At 38.2% G+C, this 25319-nt stretch overlaps 1 protein-coding gene across 1 annotated transcript in view; it reads left to right on the forward strand.

Annotated features, from left to right (window-relative positions):
* btv (dynein cytoplasmic heavy chain beethoven) overlaps positions 1-25319 on the forward strand; it is a 696240-nt gene that overhangs the window by 221622 nt on the left and 449299 nt on the right. The window contains exons 24-25 of the mRNA XM_090384033.1: positions 11838-11977; positions 20042-20160. Of these exons, the coding sequence (XP_090240159.1) occupies positions 11838-11977; positions 20042-20160 (259 nt within the window). The remainder of the gene's footprint in view (positions 1-11837; positions 11978-20041; positions 20161-25319) is intronic.

The following is a 25319-nucleotide window of genomic DNA, read 5'->3' on the forward strand; positions in this document are numbered from 1 at the left end:
GTAGGAGTGTGCTGTAAGCCTAATGACTCTGATAAGTATAATACGAAACTGTACATGGAAATAGAGTGGGCCAGTAAATCAGAGAGTCTTATAATGGTAGATTTTAATTTCCCAGATATTGGCTGGAATTTGTGGGTTGGTCACTCACACACTAGCAAGGCTTTTGTGGATTTATTGGATGATTGTTTTCTACATCAGCATGTTCGGGAGGCAACTAGAGGGAGTAATACTCTTGATCTGATTATCAGTAATGATACTTCATGCATTAAGAATCTGCAGATAAAGGCACCACTAGGTGGCAGTGATCACAGTGTGCTGAAGTGGGATTTACTCAAAGAGGTAACTACCATCAGGGGTAAAGGAAAAGGTTTTTGCTTTCGTAAAGGCGACTACGATGGTCTGAGGCAGTATTTAAATTCTATACAGTGGGACCAACTGATGATGTTACCAACAGTAAATTCAAAATGGGAAGCATTCAAAGAACTTATCTTGGAAGCTACTAGTCTTTACATACCAACTAAGAAATATTGTTCAAGGTTTAGTCCTAAATGGATATCAGATGAACTAATGAGACATATGGCACAGGAGAAAAATGCATGGAATACATATAAATTAATGGGTGACATGGAAGCCTATGATAGATATAAGCTAGTCTGTAACCAAGTCACAAAGGAGGTTAGGCAGGCAAACGCAGATTATGAGAAATCCTTGGCAAAGGATGCAAAGAAAAACCACAAAGAGATATTTACCTATGTAAACTCTAGAAGGAAAGGGATGAATCAGATTGGTCCCCTGGATATTGATGGTTCAACAGTTGAGGATCCTGCTCAGGTGGCTAACAAACTAAACGAGTATTTTGCATCTACATTCAACATGAGGAGTTATTCATGGAGGGGAATGCCAGAGGTGAAGTAAACTCTGGCAGTGTGCTAGATGATTTTGTAATAACTGAGAGGAAAGTGGAGCAGAAATTGTTGAGGATAAACAAAAAAAAGGCACCCGGGGTGGATGGGATCTATCCAGTTATATTAAAGGAGGCAGCAAAGGAAGTAAGCAAACCCATAGCCATAATTATGAGAGCTTCTTTGAACTCGGGAGGTATCATAGACTGGAGATGTGCAAATGTAGCTCCAAATCACAAACGAGGATCAAAGGCTAACACAGGTAATTATAGACCTGTGAGTTTAACTTCTGCTCCAGGAAAATTACTGGAGGCACTGGTTAAAGAAGCACCACAGGATCATCTAGACAAGACTTCAGTTATAGCTCGGACACAGCCTAGGTTTGTTAAGGGAAAGTCTTGCTTGACGAATTTGATTGGATACTATGATGCAGTCACAAAAGAACTGGATGCAGGGAATAACTGATATTATATATTTGGATCTTAGAAAGGCTTTTGATACTGTTGCACATGGAAGACTGCTGCACAAATTGGAGCAGTGTGGCATTGGAGGCAAATTGCTGCTATGGATAAAGGGGTCATTGAGGGGGAGAAGACAGAGAGTGGTAATCTATGGACACTGCTGCTCGTTGTGGACTAATGTTATTAGTGGAGTCCCTCAGGGTTCAGTGTTGGGTCCATTATTGTTTTCTATATTTATAAATGATATTGATGATGGTATATCAAGCCTAATGTCCAAGTTTGCAGACGATACAAAGGTTGGCATGGTTGTTAAGGACACTACTGACGCTATGCTTCTGCAACAGGATCTGGAAAGGTTGAGCAGATGGGCTGAGAGGTGGCAAATGAAGTTTAACATTAACAAATGTAAAGCTACATATGGGAAACAGTAACCCCAGAGCAACGTATCAACTCTGTGGTACTACACTGACAGTTGTAGAGAATGAAAAGGACCTGGGGGTAATTGTGCAGGCAGGTATGAAGTTCTCTGAGCAGTGCAGACGAGCTGCAAGAGTAGCTCATGGTGTCTTGTCAATGATATACACAAATTTTTGTAGCAGGGATAAGGAGGTGATTATTCCCTTGTATAAGGCAATGGTCAGGCCACACCTTGAGTACTGTATACAGGTCTGGAGACCTCATTTCAAGAAGGATGTAGAGCTGCTGGAATGAGTACAGAGAAGGGCAACAAGATTAGTGAATGGAACAAAGGGTTGCTCTTATGAAGAAAGGCTTAAGTTTTGCAAATTACAGTGTCTGAAGACTTGGCATCGGCGAGGTGATCTGATAGAGGTGTATAAAGCCTTGAATGGTTTGAGTATGCTCAATGCTGATGGGATTCTTCCTCTTTCTCAGAATAATCACCTGAGAGGGTATAAATTCAAATTGAGGAAAGACAGATGTAGGATAGATGTGCGGAAATTTGTCTTTAGCCAGCGGGTAGTTGGAACGTAGGGGTGAAATGGGAGTGGGTTTTTTTTTTTTTTTTTTTGGCTGATGCTGCATAAGCTTGCTTTCTTGCATCATATGCCTCTACTAATGCTAATGATAATAAATAGTGATAGCTGCTTTACTAAGTAGCAAAATGTTTACTGTATGTAAGTTTGTTAAGATTTTGAGCTGTGTGCTTGAATTTGTTGGAGTTTGACTGTGCATCTCTCAATATCTACAATTGGAGAGAGTGGTCTGTCACCAACCAATATCTACTTATAAAATGGTCATCTCATTACCTACAGTTGGAGGTGGGCAGTCTGATTAACTAATATAAAGTCATAAAGTGGTCATAAGTTGCTGTGAAGCATTTGCTATAAATGTAGCATATTGGATATAAAAAGAGTATATAGCACATATATAATATATGATTTTCTGAATGCTATTTTATTTTTAAATTAAGTTTATTCTTGCCTTCCAACTTAAATAAACTTGTCTACAGAATATTGTACTGTATTTATAGCAAATTCTTCAGGTCTCATAATAAATAACTTATTGAATGAAAAGAAAACCATGTGTAAATTGAAACTCACCTTTTAATCAGTGTGGCTTGATGCACACTGATTTTGAAAGCATGAAAGTTAAAATTAATATAATACCCTTTAAGAAACTTTCACCTTTTGTATTGGTTTTGCCAAGATTGATAATTTGTTTTATTCTTTCAAATGTTTTAATTTCTTCAGTCTGATGAAATGATGCAAAAAGTGCCTGCTTTTCATATTATCAATTTTAAACATTATTTTTAATTTTATATTTTCATAAACATCAGCCCACCTGGATTATGAGGTGCTTCTCAATTTTCATAAGCATTGCTGGTTCATTTAGTTATGATTATGGCAATTAAAAATATCACTAACTAATATCTGTCTTTATGTATGTAAAGTAGTAAAGACTGCATCTCCCTTCATACATAATGCTCTGTGATTACACTACTCTGCATTTTGAAAAATAAATCACTGATGTTGTCTCAGAAAAGGGTGTTTCTGAATCAATTTCTAATGCTGATTTCAAGTCACTTCCGTATGTTTCCACCTCATCAGGTTTCTTCAAAAATACAAAAGAAAATTTCATTTTTCACAAATATTTATTAATTTTGGCAGAATTTGTGCACTGAAATAAAAAAAAAAAAAAAAAAAATGCTACTTTTACCAGACTTCTTTATTTAAATACATATTGAAAACACTATTAAAAAGGGCAGTGTGATAAAAAGTTCACTAAATTCTCACCTCTCATTTTAAAGATTGGTCTACGAGGTAAAATTTTTGTTTCTTTGATTTTCTTGCAGATTCTTCTATTTTACAGTCCCTCTTCAGCATCCAGCAATAGTCGGCCATAATGTTAACATTCCATCTCCCCTGGTACAGTATCTCCATGTCTTTCATGTCTTGGTGAATCCTCTCACCCTGTTCTTCACTAATGCTTCCTAGATTTTCTGGGAAATAGTCAATGTGGGAGTGTTAAAAATGTAACTTGACACTCATGTTGCACCCCAGCTTCTTGAAGTTTGCCAGCATATTTTAAAGTATATTCTTATAGTCCGAATTCTTGTTTTTCCCCAAGAAGTTCTCAACAACAGACCTGAAGCTAATCCATGTCTGTTTTTCTCTTTTATTCATAGTTCCTTCAAAATCTCAGTCCCTCATCAGTTTGTGAATTTGAGTTCCAATAAAAATGCCTTGTTTTAGCTTCCTTTGAGTGATCAATAGGAATTTAGTGCAAAGGTAGTTGAAGCAGGGCCCTTTCTGAGGTAAATCTTTCAATGCACACTGTTTCGTCAAACCAAGCTTGATGTGCAGAGTGAAGGAAAACAGTTATGGGGGTGTACTATTGGTTTATGAATTATGTTCATTGATCTAGGCAACAGATTGCTCCGCTTTAGCCAGACCTTGACATCCCAGTGCTAACTCCTTCCCTGACTGCCCCACTCTCACAAAAAGTAAGATATTTTTGTGTAGCCAGATTGCTGTCTAATTAACATGCCTATCACTTTAAATTCAGCACAGAACAAACAACCATGTTCTTCATACTTAATATTTGTCAACAACTACTTCAACTTCTAATATGTTTCTTTCAAAAGCAGAGAGTGAGCTACTGGAAATGACACATTTATTTCCACTGTGGTTAAACGCAGCTTTAAATTCTTCTTGGGTGAGTCAATAATAAGTCTCTACTGTGTAGGATTATATTGTAAATAATTCCTAAATAATTTCATTAAGTCATTTATATTATTGCAAAAAAGCATACAATTGCCCTCAGGAAAGTAGGGGACTAATTCTCATTCTCTCTGTGTATAATGAGAAAAACGTCTCCGTAGCCGAGTGGTCAAGCTACGGGTTCAAGCACCTGACTGCTGAATATGGTTGATCTGCCAACCCGCACTGGACCAGCGTGGCAGATTATGGTCCATTTCCCTCAGCATGAATTATTGAGAAGGCTTCCATCCTGCAGTGGGTTGATAATGGCTGCAGTTTTTTTTTTTTTTTTTTTTTCTAGAAGATTTTTTGTTTTAAGTCTAGAACCGAGTTCTGTAGATTCCTATGGTAAATTTAAATCCTTTACCAAATCAATGATTTCTTGCTGTGAAATCTGAAGTCTACTTGGTGGTAGAAGTAGTAGTAGTAGTAATAGAGGCATGTGATTCAAGAAAGCAAGCATATAAGCTTATGTAGTATCAGCCAAAAAAAAAGTTTGTCCAGTTCCTCCATGAATTAATTTAAGCTATCAACTTCCACAACGACATTTATTCCAGCAATTAACTACCCGCTGGCTGAAGGCAAATTTCTCCACATATATTCTAGAACTGTCTTTCCTCAATTTGAATTTATGCCCCCTCAGGTTCGTAATCTGAGCAAGCAGAAGAATCCCATCAGAATTCGGCGTGCTCAACCCATTCAAGGCCTTATACACCTCAGTCAGATCACCTCACACGTGCCTAGTCTCCAGCCGCTGCAATTTGTAGAACTTAAGCCTTTCTTGGTAAGAAGATGCCTCTGCTCCCCTCACCAATCTTCTTGCCCTTCTCTGTACACTAACATTAGCATTAGTAAACACACATGTTGTAAGAAAGTTTATATAGCATCAGCAGAAAAAAAAAAAAAAACTCTTCTCATTTCATCCATCCACTCGCTCTAAATGTTTCTCTAGTTCTGCCTTGAATCTATTTAAGCTATCAACTTCTACAACAACAGATGGAAGTTTGTTCCTGCAATCAACCATCCACTGGCTAAAGGCAAACTTCCACACATCTATCCTACAACTGTCTTTCCTCAATTTGAATTTATGCCCTCTCAGGTGATTATTCTGAGCAAGAGGAAGAATCCCATCAGCTTTGAGCATGCTCAAACCATTCAAGGATTTATACACCTCACTCAGATCACTTCGCAAATGCCTGGTCTCCAGACACTAATTTGCAAAACTTAAACCTTTCTTTGTAAGAGCAGCCCTTTGTTCCATCAATAATCTTGTTGCCCTTCTCTATACTCATTCCAGCAGCTCTACATTCTTCTTAAAATGAGGCCTCCAGACCTGTATACAGTACTCAAGGTGTGGCCTGACCATTTCCTTATACAAGGGGATAAACAACTCCTTATCACTCCTAGAAAAATTGCTGTATATCATTGACAAGACACCATGAGCTACTCTTGCAGACCGTCTGCACTGCTCAGAAAACTTCATATCTGCCTGCACAATTACCCTCAGGTCCTTTTCATTCTTTACCACTGTCAGTGTAGTACCACACAGTTGATACGTTACTCTGCGGTTACTGTTTCCCATATGCAGTACTTTACTTTTGTCAATGTTAAACTTCAGTTGCCTCCTCTCGGCCCATCTATTCAACCTTTCTAGATCCTGCTGCAGCAACGTACTGTCATTAAGAACCCTGCTGACCTTCGTATCATCTGCAAACTTGGGCATTAAGCCTGATATACCATTATTAATATCATTAATAAATACCGAAAAAAACATTGGACCCAGCACTGAACCCTGGGGGCATCCACTAATAACATTAGTCCACGAAGAGTAGTGTATATTGATTACCACTCTCTGTCTTCTCACACTCAACCATTCCTTTATCCATATCAGCAATTTGCCTCCAATGCCACGCTGCTCCAATTTGTGCAGCTGTCTTCCATGTGTAACAGTATCAAAAGCATTTCTAAGATCCAAATTTATGATATCAAAATTATTCTTTGCATTCAGTTCCTTTGTGACCACATCATAGTATCCAATCAAATTGGTCAACAAGACTTTCCGTTAACAAATCCATGCCGTGTCCGAGCTATAACTGAAGTTTTGTCTAGATGATCCTAGAGTGCTTCTTTAACCAGTGCCTTCATTAATTTCCCTGGAACAGAAGTTAAACTAACAGGTTTGAAATTACTTGTGTCGCCATTTGATCTGACTTTGTGAATTGGGGTCACATTTGCAATGTTAAACTTCAGTTGCCTCCTCTCAGCCCATCTCCAGTCCATGGGTGCCTCCCCTAAGTCCAAGGAAGCTCTCATAATTATGGCTAAAGGTTTGCTTACTTCCTTTGCTGCCTCCTTTAATATAACTGGATAGATCCCATGTGCCTTCCTTATGTTCATCTTCAACAATTTCTCCTCCACTTTGCTCTTAATTATTACAAAATCATCTAGCTCACTGCCAGAGTTTAATTCACCTGTGGCATTCTCCTCGTGTGAATGTAGATGCAGAATACTCATTTAGTTTGTTAGCTACCTGAGCAGGATCATCAACAGTTGATCCAACAGTTGTTCAGCTGACAGCCATTTAGGCCTAAATCTTGAAGAATATTTCTTAGTGGTATGAAAAGCTTAGTAGCTTCCAAGATTAATTCTTTGAATGCTTTCCATTTTGAATTTGCTGTTGGTGACATCATCAATTGGTCCCACCATTTAGAATTTAAATACTGTCTCAGACCACCTTAGTCGCCTTTACGAAAGCAAAAATCCTTCCCTATACCCCTGATGGTAGTTAACATCAATTGGAGGTGCCGTGGAGTTACACGCTCAAGCATTTCTACATCCTTCCAAAAATGAGGCTTCCAGACCTGTACGCAGTATTCAAGATTTGGCTTGATTATACAAAGGAATAATTACCTTCTTTTCCCTGCTTGCAAAACTCCTGTATATCATTTCCAAAACTCCGTGACAGAGATGTAAGTGATTTTGTAATAACTGAGAGCAAAGTGCAGGAGAAATTGTTGAAGTTAAACATAAAAAAGGCACCTGGGGTGGACGGGATCTATCCAGTTATATTAAAGGAGGCAGGAAAGGAAGTAACAAACCCTTAGCCATAATTACGAGAGCTTCCTTAGACTCAGGGGAGGTCTCCATGGATTGGAGGTGTGCAAATGTATCACCAATTCACAAAGGGGGTTCAAAAGGCAATACAAGTAACTTTAGACCTGTTGTTGTTGTTATTTGGATTTTAGGAGCATTAGCAACTAAGGCCATATTGCTCCGGGGATATGCAGTAGTCATTCCCTGACCTTTCCGCATCCTCCGTATTTTGGTGGCTCATGGGCTCGAACCCCAGTCTAATCAAGAAGCATGTGCTATGCACTACTGCTCCTGCCCACCTGGCTATGGAGGCGCCCCAACTATAGACCTGTTAGTTTAACTTGTGTTCTGGGGAAAATAATGGAATCACTGGTTAAAGAAGTATTGCAGGATCATTTAGACAAGACTGCAGTAATAGTAAAGACACAGCATGAGTTTGTTAAAGGGATGTCTTGTCTGACCAGTTTGATTGGATACTATGATGTGGTCACAAAGCAACTGAATGCCAAAAATAATTTTGATATTATAAACTTGGATTTCTGGAAAGCTTTTGATACTGTTGCACATGGAAGATTGCTGTTCAAATTGGAGAGTTATCGCATTAAGGGTAAGTTGCTATAATGGATAAAGGGATGATTGATTGGGAGACAACAGAGAGTAGTAATCAATGAACACTGCTCTTTGTGGACAAATGTTATTTAGTGGAGTTTCCCAGGGTTCAGTGTTGGGCCCATTGTTGTTTTGTATATTTATCAATGATATTGATGAAGGTATATCCGTTTTAATGTCCATGTTTGCAGATGATACAAAGTTGGCAGGGTTTTTAACGACCGTAAAGACTGTATGCTAGTCCAACTGGATCTAGATAAGTTTGACAAATGGGCTCAGAAGTGGCAAGTGATGTTTAACATTGACAAATGCAAAGTACTGCATATGGGTAGCAATAACTGAAGAGAAGCATACCAACTGTGTTGTACTACACTTAGGGAAGTGGACAGTGAAAAAGACCTGGGGGTAATTGTGCAGTCAAATATGAACTTCGCTGAGTAGTGCAGACGGGAAGCCAGGGCAGGTGATGGAGTCTTGTCAATGATATATTGGAATTTTGCTAGCAGGGACAGGGATGTGATTATCCCGTTATACCAGGCAATTGTTAGGCAATACCTAGAGTACTGTATACTGGTCTGGAGGCCTAATTTTAGGAATAATGTAGAGTTGCTAGAACGAATACAAAGTAGGGCAACAAGATTGGTGAGGTGAAGAAAGGTTTGCTCTTACGAAGAAAGGCTTAAGTTCTGCAAATTGCTGTGCCTGGAGAGTAAGCACCTGTGAGTTTGTCTGATTGAGGTGTATAAGTCCTTGAATGGGTTGAGCAAGCTGAATGCTGGTGGAGTTCTTACTCTTGCTCAGATTAAGAACCTGAGTGGGCACAAATTCAAATTGAGGAAAGACATTAGTAGAATAGATGTGCGGAAAATTGCCTTTAGTCAGCGGATAGTAGATTGGTGGAACAGACTTCCATCTTTTGTTGTGGAAGTTGATAGTCTAAATAAATTTAAGGCCGAGCTGGACAGGCATTTGGAACAAATGGAGGGGTGAAATGGGGAAGGGTTTTTTTTTTTTTCTCTCTCTTACTTTTGCTGATGCTGCATAAGCTTGCTTTCTTGCCTTGTATGCCTCTACTAATTCTAATGACCTGCTTTGGCAGCCTATCTGCATTGCTCAGAAAACTTCATATCTGACTGCACAATCACTCCTAGATCTTTTTTATTTTCTACCACACACACACAGTCGGTATGTTCCTTTGGTGTTACTTCTACCCATATTCAGTACTTTGCATTTGTCAATGTTAAACTTCAGTTGCCACTTCTCAGCCCATCTTACCAAATCTTCTAGATATTGTTGCAGTAGCACACTGTCATTAAGAACCCTGCCAACCTTTTTATCATCTGCAAACTTTGATGCTAAGCCTGATATATCTTCATCAATATCAATGATAAATAAACAAAACGACAGTGGGCCCAACACCGAACCCTTTGGGACTCCACTAATAACATTAGTCCGCGAAGAGCAACGTCTTTTGATTTCGACTCTCTGTCTTCTCCCATTCAACTACCGTTTTATCCGTTGTAGCAGCCTACCCTTAATACCATACTGCTCCAATTTGTACAGTAATCTTCCATGCGCAACAATGTCCAAAGCTTTCCAGAAATCCAAGTATGTGATATCAAAATTATTCTTTGCATCTAGTTCCTTTGTAACCACATCATAGTATTCAATGAAATTTGTAAGACAAGACTTTCCCTTAACAAACCCATCCTGTGTCTGAATTATTGCTGCAGTCTTGTCTAAATGATCCTACAATGCATCTTTAACTAGTCTGTGAGGACTTCTCCTTAGTCTAAGAATGCTCTCATAATTATGGCTAAGAGTTTAAACCTTAGTTCCTTTGCCACCTTCCTTAATATATCTGGATAGATCCCATCAACTGGCGGTGCCTTTCTTACGTTTAACTTCAACAATTTCTCCTCCACTTTGCTCTCAGTTAATCCAAAATTATTAAGCATCCTATTACAGTTTAATAACCTTCAAGCATTTTCCTCCCTTAATAACTCCTCCTATGTGAATGTAGATGCAAAATACTCTTTGTTTGTCAGCTATCTGAGTAGGATCATTAACAGTGGAATCACCGATGTCAAGTGGACCAATTTAATTCATCCCCTTTCTTTTAGAGCTTATATAAGTAAAGAAGTCCTTGCTGTTTTTCTTAGCATCCTTTGTCAAATATTTCTTGTAATCTGCCTTCGCTTGCCTAATCTCCTTTGTGACTTGATTATAGACTAGCTTATATCTGCCATAGGCTTCTGTGTCACCTGATAACTTATATGCATCTCATGCATTTTTCTTCTCTGCCATGAGTCTCATTAGTTGATCTGACATCAATTCAGGCCTAAACCTTGAACAGTATTTCTTATTTTGGTACGAAAAGCCTGATAGTTTCCATGATTAATTCCTTGAATGCTTCCCACTTAGAATTTGCTGTTGGCAACATCATCAGTTGTCCCACTGTACAGAATTTAAAAACTGTCTAAGACCACTGTAGTCACCATTACGGAAACAAAAACACTTCCCCTTACTCCTAATGGTAATTATATCTTTAAATAAATTGCACATCATTATACTGTGATCAGTATCACCTAGTGGTTCCTTTATCTGCAAATTCGTAATACATGAATATTCTACATGCCTGGAATCAATGTCTCCAGGCATGTAGATTTCAGAAGCTTCACTTTTAGCACTCTGTCCTGCTACATTCTCCAATATAAGTGTAGATCATGGAATCAGCAAGTTCTCTCCATGTGGGACTGGTCTAATGCAAATGGAATATTAGGATACATAATGCTCTTCTTATTCTTTGCATTTTTCCCTCTATATTAACTAAGCAAAAGCAACAGTTATTACAGTGGTTTCTAGACTCCTGCCAAATCATGAGAATTGCAAATGGCATAGCTTTCTTTTTACCGTTTTCCATAATCTAAATGCTTTAACACAGGTTCATCAAACTTTATGTGGAGCCCATTTTTTATCTTAGTCATCAAATTTCACTCCTAAATAAGTAAAATACTCATTTTTTTTTACAAATTCTTTAATATCTTATCTTTGTTTGAGGACTATATAATGTCCACAAATAGAAAAATATAAGTTCAGATTGTTTAAAAACTTGTAAGAAAACATTTTACTAACTTTTCAGCACACATTTGACAAATAAACTTAGCTCACACTGATAAACACTGCTGAATGGTGCTCTCAAGGTCAAGAAACAAATTACTGAAGGCAGTGTTGCCAACATGTGAAGATTTAGTTTAAAAATTCTCAGCATTTAGTGCTAACTTAATGCATTTAGTATTACAACTCATGGCATCAACTTAAGTGATTTTTAAAAAAGTAGTATGTGATGGAAAAAAACAAATAACATTTCTGAAATCAGTGTAAAAAACTAAGTTAAAAACAGCTATTTGTTTACAAACTTCAAAAATCATGCAGAGTTGGGTTATCTGATCCATTTGGTTGGGGAATACATATGTGTATATATGTGACTTTTCTCTGCTCCGATTATATTGTTTTTTAATTTTTTTTTTCATTTTTTCTTGACTGTTTAGGTTTTATATGCGCCGTGATGGAACTGCAGTATCCCAGATGGTAGATTCTGAATTTGAATATACTTATGAATATCAGGGTAATGCACCTAAACTGGTGCATACACCACTAACCGACAAGTGTTATTTGACACTCACTCAAGGTAGATTTTTTCATATTATTTAAAAATCATAACATTATCAATATTTAATATTTATGTGAATTTAGAAGTTCCTCAGATATATGGTGCTTCTTTTCATTTTAACACGAGTGGCCAATCTTTTTCTACAGCATGACTCATACTATGATGGAAACGTGTTGAATGCCACCAAGAGGCACAGATCCAAAAACTGCAATCTATACCTCCTCCACTGCTGATCTGTGCTTGGTGCCACCAAATGTTTTTTTTTTTTTTTTAAACTACATAAAGAAATTTTATGCTAAGCATTTAAAAAAATTAAAACAATTTTAAATTTATGAAATAAGTTTAATGTAGGTTAACAAATAAGTGCTTGTATTCACAAAATTGATGTCATTATGGACTCACTAACACCTCTACTTACATGAAATAAATTAATACTAAAAGGTGGCAAATTTGAAACTGTATGATTCCATTACATTAAAATCTGGGTCGTAATTTTCAGAAATAAAAGTGGAAATTAAAATAGGGTTACCAGACATTCCCAGATTTGACTGCAGAAGAAGTTATTTGTTTACAGAAGTTATTTGTCTCATTTTTAGAATGTTGTCCTGGCAAGGTGATTCACAAGAATTACAAATCATTGTGTACTTTTTTTCTTTTATGAAGATCCCAAACACAAAAGGGTGGTAGAAGCTAGAGTACTTAGAACTGTACATGAGTTAAAAGCTCAGATGATGAAAGAAGATACTTGTTCACATTAGACTTGAATTTCTCTAGATTGTAGTTTTCAGGAAATATGTATGCAGGAAGGTTGTTCCAGAAAACAGCAGTTGAATAAATAAACGAGGAAGATGAAAAGTTGGTTCTGTTAGTTTGAAGTTGGACAGTAAATGGATGTTGGCTGGTGGTGGTGGCACGTGTTTGGACTGTTTTGAAAGAGAGAGTGGGAATTATAGAAGCCAATTCAGAAGAACAGTGCCCATGGAAGTATCTGTAGAAGAGGCATGCAGCAAAAACAGAACGTCTATGAGACAGTGAGTGGAGATACTCTGTTTGAGATGAATCATTAATTAACCTAACTGCCCTCTTCTGAATGGAATCAAGAAACCTGAGAGAGGTTTTGGGAGCACCACCCCAGATGTGAGAACAATATTCCATGGCAGGGTGAATTTGCGATTTATACCAGAGTGAGCAGCTGTTTGGAAGAAAAGTAATGCCGAGAGCGAAAAAGAAAACCAAGTTTTTTAGATGCAGAGGAAGCAATATTTGTAATGTGCTTGTGCCAAGAGAGATTAGAAGTCAGGGTAATCCCCAAAAGAGATATATCATTTTGCGTAGAAATCGGAGTGTCACTAAAGATAAGCATAGGAGCAGAAGAATCCTTTTTGCGAGATATAAGACAAGGCTGAGTTTTAGAAGGGTTGAAATCAACTAAGTTGCCTTTGCCCCACTGGAACATTACCTGAAGATCGGCATTTAAGGAATTGGTAGCAGATTTTCGAGAAGTTGGAGCTGATTGAGCAGGGAAAGGTTTCTCAAAATGTAAAGTAGAATGCAATGTGCTATCATCAGCAAAACTATGGATAGGATTTCCAGTCAATGGAAGAAGGTCATTAATATACAAGAGGAAAAGAGTGGGGGGAAGAACTGAACCTTGGGGGACACCAGCATTAGTGGAGAAGTTAGAAGACAGAGAGCCATCTACCATCACCCTCAGTGAGCAATCAGAGAGAAAACTGGATAACCAATTACTAAAAACAGTTGGCAAACCATAAGAGGAAGCTTGTTTAGAAGACCTTTATGCCAAACATGATCGAAAGCCTTTGAGATGTTAAGAGCAACTACTTGTGTTTCACTGAACCTTTCCATTGAATTAGTCCATAAATGGGTAACATAAGCCAGAATATCACCAGTGGATCAACACTGACGGAATCCATACTGGCGATCGTTGATCAGACGGAAAGTTTCTAGGTAGTTTAAGAGTTGGCAGTTAATTGATTTCTCCATTACTTTAGAAAGAGTAGAAGTAATTGCAATGGGACGATAATTGGATGGGAGGGATTTGTCACCCTTTTTAGGAACTGGCTGGATATGAGCAAATTTCCAAGCAGAAGGAAAAACACCTTTGGAATAAGAAAGTGAAAAAAGGTGGCAAAGAATAGGAGTAAGTTCAGGAGCACAGGTTTTGAGAACAAGTGGCGAAATACCATTGGGACCTAGAGCTTATTTAGGATCAAGATTCGTCAAAATCCTTCTGACATCCTTTTGATGGAAGCCCACAGGAGGCATTGAATGGAGCAATCATTAATACATGAGTTGAAAGAAAAATGGGATGCTAGTAGGTCAGCTTTATCCTTGGCTGAAGTGACAACAGAACCATCTGGTTTGGACAGAGGTGGGATCAGAGATGGGCAAAAGTTGCGGCCAATAGCTTTGGCAAGAGACCAGAATGCTCGGCTACCATTAGGGTAAGAAGCAAGTTTTCTACTCTTAGCCTGTTCAAACTCTAGTTTGGACTGATTAATAACTGCTTTACAAATGTTGCGAGCTTTGGTGTAGGTAGAAAATGAAACTGAAGAATTATAAACAAGCAAATTACGATATACAACATTCTTCTCTTGAATGAACAGCCTTAGCACATTTATTGGAAAACCAAGGTTTAGATAAAGGACGAGATTTCAAAGTGGAGTGTGGGATAAAGGATTCCATTCCTGCAAGAATAATTTCACTGACACGATCTGAGCAAATGTTGAAATCAGACGTTTAGAAACACTAATCCAACCAAGGAAAAGAAGAAAAGAAATCTTGCAGGTCATTCCATTTTGCATTCTTATAATGCCAAACAACACGAGGTTTAGAATAGCCATGAGATAAAGGCTCCATTGGAGAAGAGACAATCACCAAGTTGTGATCTGAAGTGCCTAAACGACCTCTCACTTCAACCCTGTACTTAGAAGTGTTGTTTGTGAGAAAAAGATCAAGCGTGTTGGCTGTATGATTAGGATTGTTCGGTATTCCTGTAGGTAAATGAACAATCTGTGGAAGGTCATTAGTAATTGCAAAAGCCTCAGCAGCTGGACCAGTTGGATCGGTATGACTAGAAAACGGAAGCAAGCTGGAGTTGTGAACATTAAAATCACCAAGGAAAATTACTTCACTTTTAGGAAAGTTGGACTGGAGAAAGTCAAGTTGCAAATTGAGGAAGTCAAAGAGCTCCAAGTGATTAGTGGAGTTGGGAGAACGGTAGAGACAACAGGTGAATTTGACACAATGAGGTAGAGAGATTTTAAGCCAGAGAAGATCAAAGAGAGGCGATTCCAAATTGCCAAGTTTCTGACGGGGAATATCAGAACGGATTCCTCCATGTGGTGTGGACACCATACCTCGACCCCTGCTTACGTTGGTTCACACCTTGGTGGTCACCCACATGTACTTGTGCATGGAGGTTATACCGAGGATTACTAACCCCACCATTGTGAAGGTGCAAGCAGAGGATTTCGCTGTCACAGACTGTCCGGACTTTGCCGAAATTGGGTGCGCTTGACTTGAGTCAAGTGGACCCAAGAGCAACTTGCCCTTAATGAACACACACAATATCAAGGATGTTGTGTGTGTTCTGACTCGTTTGGAAGAGAAGGGAGAATTATAGATGCAAATTCAGAAGGACAGTACCTGTTGAAGTATCTATAGAAAAGGCATGCAGAAAAACAGAATTTTTATGAGACAGGCATAGGAGAGACTTTATAAGAGATGGGTTATTAAATTAAATTAAATCTAACTGTCCCCTTTCAAATAGAGTCGAGAAACCTGAAAGAGGTTATGGGGACAGTGCCCCAGATGTGGGAACAACATTTCATGGTAGGATGGATTTGAGATTTGTACAGAATGAATAACTGTTTAGATGAAAATTAATGCCAAGTGTGAAAGAGAAAACTCAGTTATTTAGGTGCAGTGATCTTGTCTAGAAATCTGAGTGTCATTGAATATAAGCATAACAGCAGAAGAATCTTTTTTGCAAGATAATTAGGAATGAGTTTTAGAAGTATTGAAATTAACTATGTTATCTTTGTCCCACTGGAGATCAGTATTTAAGGAATAGGTAGTGGATATTTAAGAAGTTGAAGCTGTTGGTGCATGGCAAGGTTTCTGAAACTGAAGGTGGAATGGATTGTGCAATCATCAACAAACTGTGGATGGGCTATCCAGTCAATGGAAGAAGGGCATATTATACAAGAGGAAAAGAGTGGGATAAAGAACAGTGGGGAACACCAGCATTAGTGGAGTAGTTAGAAGACTGAGAGCTTTCTACCATCATCTACAGTGAGTGGTCACAGAGAAAACTGGATACCCACTTACAAAAAAACAGTTGACTTGATACTAAAGAGGAAAACAGTACCTTTGTGTACTCTTTTTACAGATCAATATTAGCATTAGCAGAAGCATATGATGCAAGAAAGCAAGCTTAAACAGAATCAGCAAAATAAAAAAACCTTCCCATTTCATCCATCCGTTTGCTCCAAACGTTTGTCCAGTCCTTCCTTGAATTTATTTAAGCTATCTTCCACAACAACAACAGATGGAAGTTTGTTCCAGCAATCAACTAGCCATTGGTTAAAGGCAAATTCCCACACATCTATTCTACAACTGTCTTTCCTCAATTTGAGTTTAAGCCCCCTCAGGTTCATAATATGAGCAAGAGGAATAATCCCATTAGCCTTGAGCTTGCTCAAACCATTCAAGGCCTTAACATCTCAATCAGATCACCTCTCAGGTGCCTAGTCTCCAGATGTTGCAATTTGCAGGACTTAAACCTTTTTTTCCCCCTCATCAGTCTTGTACTTCTCTGTACTCATTCTAACAACTCTGCATCCTTCCTTAAATGAGGCCTCCAGACCTTGTATGCAGTACTGAAGGTGTGGCCTGACCATTGTCTTATAAAAGGGAATAATCACCTTATCCCTGCTAGCAAAATTCTTGTATATCATTGATAATACCCCATGACCTGCTCTGACACCCTGTCTACACTGCTCAGAAAACTTCATATCTGACTGCACAATTTATCCCCAGGTATTTTTTATTCTCCACTATGCTGAGATTATTACCACACAGTTGGTACATTTCTCTGGGGTTACTGCTCCTATGCAGTACTTTGCATTAGTCTACGTTAAACTTCAGTTCTCAGCCCATCTGCTCAACTTTTGTAGATCCTGTCATTACTGCCATTAACAACACTGCTAACCTTTGTATCAACTGCAAGCTTTGACATTAAGCCTGATATACCTTTATCGATATTATTGATAAATATACAAAACAGCAATGGGCCCAGCACTGAACCCTGAAGAACTGCACTAATTACATTAGACCATGAAGAACTGTGTCCATTGATTATCATTCTGTCTTCTCCCACTCAACCATCCTTTTATCTATTGTAACAACTTGCCTTTAATGCCATACTGCTCCAATTTGTAGAGCATTCTTCCATGTGCAACAGTATCAAAGCTTTCCTGAAATCCAAGTATATAATATTAGAAAATTGTTTTTTTCATTGTGACCACATCATAGTATCCAATCAAATTGGTCAGACAACACCTCCCCTTAACAAACTCATTCTCTGTCTGAATTATTTCTATGGTCTTGTCTAAATGATCCTGCAATGGTTCTTTAACCAGAGACTCCATTATATTTCCCAGAACAGATGTTAAACTAACAGGTCTGTAATTCCTTGTGTCACCCTTTCATCTCCTTTTGTGAATTGGAGATACGTTTGCACATCTCCAGTCCGAGGGATCCTCCTCTGATTCCAAAGATGCTCTCAAAATTATGGCTAAGAGTTTGCTTACTTCTTTTGCTGTCTCCTTCAGTATAACTGGATAGATCACATGCACCCAGGTGCCTTTCTTATGTTTAACTTGAACAATTTCTTCTCCATTTGCTCTCAGTTATTACAAAATCATTTAGCTCCCTGTTGCAGTTTAATAGCTTCTGTCCTCCACTTCCCTACAGAATTCCTCATGTGTGAATGAATGAATATGTGAATGTGATGCAAAATACTCATTCAATTTGTCGCCATCTGAGCAGGATCATCAACAGCCAAACCATCAATATGAAGTGGAGCAATCTAATTCACCCCCTTCCTTGTAGAGTTTATATAAGTAAAGAAGTCTCTGCTGTCTTTCTTTGCATCATTTGCCAAAGATTTCTCATAATCTGCCATCATTTCTCTAACCTCCTTTGTGATGTGATTAGCCCATTCAACTTTCAAATTTAACCCTAACTTGTGGCTTTTTTTCAACTTTGACCTGTACTTGTTAAGTAAGTCTGCAGATCTACACTTAATGTCATTAGTGCCAACGTGTACAACAGTATTTCATGTCCTTAAAAGATGATATCTGATCTACAATGTCATCAACTTTTACCTCCTGCACACATAACCTTGTGCTCTTCCACCTATCATTTTTTGCACAATATATGTTCCGTTTCTCTGACAATTGAGCCACTGACAATAACTAGCTCCTGTGAGACCAGTGAATTCTGCCCTGAAGATTGCTGCTGCATTTTCTGAAGCACAAGAGTGAACTCTGGCTGAGTTGGACAGCTGAGAGCTTGATGTGCCCACATTGTAATTCCTTCGAGGGCATCTACTTTACATCTCAAACTCTCATAGATGCCCTTCAGAACGCTGAGTTTGCACATAATTTCTGCCCACTCTCTGCATTTAGCACACACAAAGACATCCTGCTTTTCTACGTGATGTTCCTATTCCAGAAAGGTCTGCAAACATTTCACATTTTGCACATTTTTTTAGACTTGTTGGACAGACAACTTATGTGATCCAGACCTGCTAATATTTAGAAGCTTGATGGGGGCTTTTTGTCTATACCATCTTCAAAGGGGAAGTGAACATGTGTCAAAGGCTGTATATATAGCCCCAGCACGTTCCATTGTCATATTTCAAAAGTGTAGGGGGGGATAAAAGGAAGAGAGCAGGATAGAAGAAAAATTCCCACCCCCCCCTCGCATTTCACTAATAGTTTGGGAATTTGAAAAACTAGGAATTAAGAACAGCTTAAAGGTCATTTAGAGGAAAGAATATGAAAGTTTTCACTCGGAAATCTGGGTGGGTGACTACCAGTGCCTGTTAGTAGTTTAGAAGCTTGATGGGGGCTTTTCGTCTATACCATCTTCAAAGGGAAAGTGAGCACATGTGGGTCTCGATCACATAAGTTGTCTGTCCAGCATGTCTAGTAATGTTTTGAGACAACAGGATTCCCACAATGTTTGTATACATTTTTTTTAGACTGTGATGTGTTGGAGAATTGGCCCCTTCGGTTCTCCTCCAAGCCTTACTTACGCTACTTTGTGCCCATTGCTTTGCTGATCTAGTCTGAGGCATGATTTCTGTTTAAATACAATTTAATTAACAATGAAAATTAATGAGATTAATAAATTTAATTGACAATTGACAATGCTATACTAAGCTAACAGATTTCTGAACGGTACAGGATTCTGCGGATACTAAATAGTAACCTACAAAATGTCTATCAAAATTCAAAATAAACTAAGGAACGTGGCTAGGACTATAAAGCTACTTCTAGAAAATAAATAATATGACAATCATGTGAATAAAATGGCAAAAATTTATAAAAAAACAGCATTTGCTGGAGCTCCAAAATCTTTTCCAACATGTGGGTAACCTTGTAAACTTATCTCTGTACTTTACATAACAAGCCATCCCTAAATAGTCAATGGTGGCATTGCTTTCTACTACTATTGTTGCATTAGTATGAACAGAGTGGCACAAGTGGATATGGCAAGTGTGGCCTCAAAGAACAAACGTTGCCTTCACAATGAGTTGCCTAGTTTGTTATAAGTATCAAATACATTTGAAGCAGTGCCAGTTGGACTCTCCTGTTTTAGAAATCAGAGAACTATCAATTTGGAATGTTAATTTTAATCACTAAGCATATTGTCTACAGTAGGTTCACTGACTTTTATTAATTAAATTAATTAATATAATTAATAATTTTATTAACTTCATTTTGTGAGTTTAATAAAAAAAAAAAGTATTGTGTTTTTTTTTTTCAGGCATGCATATGGGTATGGGAGGAAATCCTTATGGTCCAGCTGGTACTGGAAAAACTGAATCAGTGAAAGCTTTAGGAGGTCTTTTAGGAAGACAAGTATTAGTCTTTAACTGTGATGAGGTATGACTATTATATTTTATTATATTATCGGATCACACTTCCTCACACTACAGTTTTCTGTCATTAATTTATATGGCAACATCATGTTGCCCAAAATCCTATTCAACAGTGATGGTTTCTATGGTTTTAATCCTTTCAAATAGCCCTCTGATGCCTGAGCATGATAAAGCTTGCATGACAAATCTGATTTGTTCACTGAATAAATAAAATTGTATTTAAAAATTTAATCTGGTAAAACAGTTAGCTTACATATCTGATATAAATATAAATACTATAGAATTTATACTTATCTATAAATACTACAGAATTAAAAGAAATTATAATTAAGATATAATAAGTGACATTAAAAGTGATTAAAATATACTGTCTAAACTTGTCAAAAAGACACAGACTTCTTCTTCACTAACATAACTTCTGCTATCTGCCATCCAGCCTTTTTAACATAGCAGCAAAGCTTTTTCGTGTAATGTATTGACAGCTCTCACTCGAAAGAACCAGAAAGAAACTTATATTTTCAATAATGAACTTATAAAAAACTCTTTACATGCCTATTATGAATTCAGTAATATTAAAAATTTATACCTTTTACCATATTAAACCTTTATTGCACCTTCCTCTTGTTCATACAAAACACAAGAGGATATTGCGGGATATGTGCAAAACGTTGTATCCAGCCAGTGGGTAGTTGATTATTGGAACAAACTTCCATCTGGTGTTGTGGAAGTGTGTAGTTTGAATAAATTTAAGGCAGAACTAGACAAATTATTAAAGGGATTGGACAGCTGATGTGGGAAGTGGTGTGTTTTTTGGCTGATGCTGTATAAGCTTGTTTTCTTGTATCATTTGCCACTACTAATACTAATATCCCATTGAGTAGTTAAATTGTCATCAACAGCTGTATTTCTTTTGAAATGTTCCATCTTGTGCTGCCTTCTCTTACCTGTGTTTCCAAGTATTTTAAGATACAGTTTAAACATATGGCCATAGCCATACCAAAATAGTTTCAAGGCTATTGTTGTATGTTTTTGTTTGAGGCTATTGTTTTATGCTATTGTTGTTATGATTTTGGGCTTATAATAGCCAAAATTCTGGGATTCTAGAGATCCAGAAATTGCTGAAACTGCTTATAGGACAGACTTGTTATATTGAGTGCAGGAAAGGATTTTTCATGGCTTATTGACATCCTCAACTATAACATAATGGTGTGCCACCGCATGAAGATACCATATGCCTTTTCTGCATCCTTTCAGCATTATTAATTGTTCATTTTTCTTTTAAGAGTGCAAAATGTAAATGTAATATTTGTTGTACTAGTTTAGTATTAGTTCATTAATTTCATAAAATGGATCTTTTCAAGTAAAACAAATTTGCAAAGATGTTGTGGTTTTAAATACTGTCAAAAGCACAAAACTGCCAGAATTTCACAAGTTCATAATTTTTTCTATAAATCATCTGTATAATTTATTTCCAGTGAAATTCAAGCTTTGTTTTATTTCCATTTTCTGCTCTTAAGAACTTTTTCTAAGTTGTTCAACCAATGTGTTTTTAGTATTTTATGGGTACCCACATTTCCTTAGTGAAAATCATATTTTTAATGTAATGTTGGGCCGTGTATTATTGATCCACTGGACATCAAGCTGGCTCCAGTTTAGCGGTTAGCATGCACAGCCACAAGTAAGGAGGTTATGGGTTTGAGTCTGTATACTGCCATGAAAATCGCAATCGTGTGGCCAAATCCTAACAACAGAAAATTTTGGTTGCCTTTGATGCCATATGTTTACAGTTGTATTTAATATTAGCATTAGCATTAGTAGAGGCATTTGATGCAAGAAAGCAAGCTTATACAGCATCAGCCAATCAGCCGAAAAAAACCACTTCCACTTCACCCCTCTGTTCATTCGAAATGCCTGCCCAGCTGAGCCTTAAACTTATTTAGGCTATCAACTTCCACAACAAGGGATGGAAGTCTGTTCCACCAACTAACCAACCAACCACCCACTGGCTAAGGGCAAATATCCGCACATCTATCCTACATCTGTCTTTCCTCAATTTGAATTTATGCCCTCTCAGGTGATTATTCTGAGCAAGAGGAAGAATCCCATCAGCATTGAGCATGCTCAAACCATTCAAGACTTTATACATCTCTATCAGATCACCTCGCTGGTGCCTAGTCTCCAGACACTGTAATTTGCAAAACTTAAGCCTTTCTTCGTAAGAGCACTCCTTTGTTCCATTCACTAATCTTGTTGCCCTTCTCTGTACTTGTTCCAGCAGCTCTACATCCTTCTTGAAATGAGGCCTCCAGACCTGTATACAGTACTCTAGGTATGGCCTGACCATTGCCTTATACAAGGGAATAATCACCTCCTTATCCTTGCTAGAAAAATTCCTATATATCATTGACAATACACCATGAGCTACTCTTGCAGCCCGTCTGCACTGCTCAGAGAGCTTCATATCTGCCTGCACAACCACCCTCAGATCCCTTTCATTCTCTACCACTGTCAGTGTAGTACCACCGAGTTGATACGTTGCTCTGGGGTTGCTGTTTCCCATATGTAGTACTTTAAATTTGTCAATGTTAAACTTCATTTGCCACCTCTCAGCCCATCTGCTCAACCTTTCCAGATCCTGTTGCAGCAGCATAGTGTCAGTAGTGTCCTTGACAACCCTGCCAACCTTCGTATTGTCTGCAAACTTGGACATTAAGCTTGATATACCATCATCAATATCATTTATAAATACAGAAAACAATAATGGACCCAACACTGAACCCCGAGGGACTCCACTAATAACATTAGTCCACGACGAGCAGTGTCCATTGATTACCACTCTCTGTCGTCTCCCCCCTCAACCACCCCTTTATCCATAGCAGCAATTTGCCTCCACTGCCACACTGCTCCAATTTGTGCAGCAGTCTTCCATGTGCAACAGTATCAAAAGCCTTTCTAAGATCCAAGTATATAATATCAAAGTTATTCCCTGCATCCAGTTCTTTTGTGACTGCATCATAGTATCCAATCAAATTGGTCAGGCAAGACTTCCCCTTAACAAAACCATGCTGTGTCCGAGCTATAACTGAAGTCTTGTCTAGATGATCCTGCAGTGCTTCTTTAACCAGTGCCTCCATTAATTTTCCTGGAACAGAAGTTAAACTCACAGGTCTATAATTACTTGTGTCAGCCTTCGATCCTCCTTTGTGAATTGGGGTCACATTTGCACATCTCCAGTCTGTGGGTACCTCCCCTGAGTCCAAGGAAGCTCTCATAATTATGGCTAAGGGTTTGCTTACTTCCTTTGCTGCCTCCTTTAATATAACTGGATAGATCCCATCCACCCCAGGTGCCTTTCTTGTCTTTATCTTCAACAATTTCTCCTCCACTTTACTCTCAGTTTTTACAAGATTCTCTAGCTTACTGCCAGAGTTGAATACATCTCTGGCATTCCCCTCGCTGAATAACTCCTCATGTGTGAATGTTGATGCAAAATATTCATTTAGTTTGTTAGCTACTCTGAGCAGGATCATCAACAGTTGACCCATCAATATCAAGTGGACCAATCTGATTCATCCCCTTCCTTCTAGAGTTTACATAAGTAAAGAACACTTTGCTGTTTTTCTTTGCATCCCTTGCCAAACATTTCTCGTAATCTGCCTTCGCCTGCCTAACCTCCTTTGTAACTTGGTTACAGATCAACTTATATCTATCATAGGCTTCTGTGTCACGTGTTAATTTATATGTATCCCATGCATTTTTCTTCTCTGCCATATTTCTCATTAGTTCGTCTGACATCCATTTAGGCCTAAACCTTGAACAATATTTCTTAGTTGGTATGTAAAGCCTAGTAGCTTCCAACATAAGTTCTTTGAATTCTTCCCATTTTGAATTTGCTGTTGGTAACATCATCAGTTGGTCCCACTGTATAGAATTTAAATACTGTCTCAGTCCATCGTAGTCGCCTTTACGAAAGCAATAACCCTTCCCTTTACCCCTAATGGTAGTTACCTCTTTTAGTACATCCCACTTCAGCACACTGTGATCACTGCCACCTAGTGGTTCATTTATCTGCAGATTCTTAATGCATGAAGAATCACTACTGATAATCAGATCAAGAGTATTACTCCCTCTAGTTGCCTCCCGAAGACATGCTGATGTAAAAAACAATGATCCAATAAATCCCCAAAAGCCTTGCTAGTGTGTGAGTGACCAGCCCCCAAATTCCAGTCAATATCTGGGAAATTAAAATCCCCCATTATAAGATTCTCTGATTTACTGGCCCACTCTATTTCCCCGTACAGTTTCTTATTATACTCATCAGAGTCATTAGGCCTATAGCACACTCCTACTCTCAATTTTGATCTCCCAAAGCTTATGTCACAGCAAACTGACTCGACACTGCACTATCCAGCGATGTCGACTGGCTTCACTTCTTTGGATTTTATGTGTTTCTTAACTAATAGCATAACCCCTCCTCCCTTCCTATCCTGTCTATCCTTTCTGTAGACGTTGTACTCCCCAAATTCCAGTTCTGCATTTCTTATATCTGTGTGACACCACGTCTCTGATATCCCAACAATATCTACCTTTGTTGTTTTGAGCAATACCTCAAATTCATCAAATTTATTTACTAAACTCCTAGCATTGGTGTATACGCAAGTATACGTGCACCTGTTTCTATTCTTAGCTACCCTAACACAACCCATGTGTTTACTTGTACCCCAATGATTCCCAGCAGTCTCTGAAATCTCCTGCATCTTATTTTCCAGGCTACTGCTCATTCCAATAGAAGCAGTGCAAGAATCACTTCCATCTCTGCCAGTGGCTGCTGTTAATCTATTAGTCCTTGTATCCCCCCAATCTAGCAGTTTTCCGACCCACCTAACACTGCCTCGATAGCATCAGCAAACATTCTTGCACCCTTTCTATTTAAGTGTATCCCATCCCTGTGGAAGCAGTCTCTCCTGTTAACAAGTACAGACCAGGCTGAAAAAACTTCTACCCCTTCAACCTTGCACAATCTTTCCAGGGCCGAATTGATCGACAGGGCTCTCATCATATACTCCCTCCTATCGTGTCTGGGCAGAATTGCAGACACTTTCAAATTCAACCCTAATTCTCGGCTTTTGTTCAACAGTGACCTGTACTTGTTAAGTAATTCTG

This window comes from Mastigoproctus giganteus, chromosome 10, assembly GCF_048544385.1.
Source record: "Mastigoproctus giganteus isolate SK-2022 chromosome 10, ASM4854438v1, whole genome shotgun sequence".
Taxonomy (NCBI): Eukaryota; Metazoa; Arthropoda; class Arachnida; order Uropygi; family Thelyphonidae; genus Mastigoproctus; species Mastigoproctus giganteus.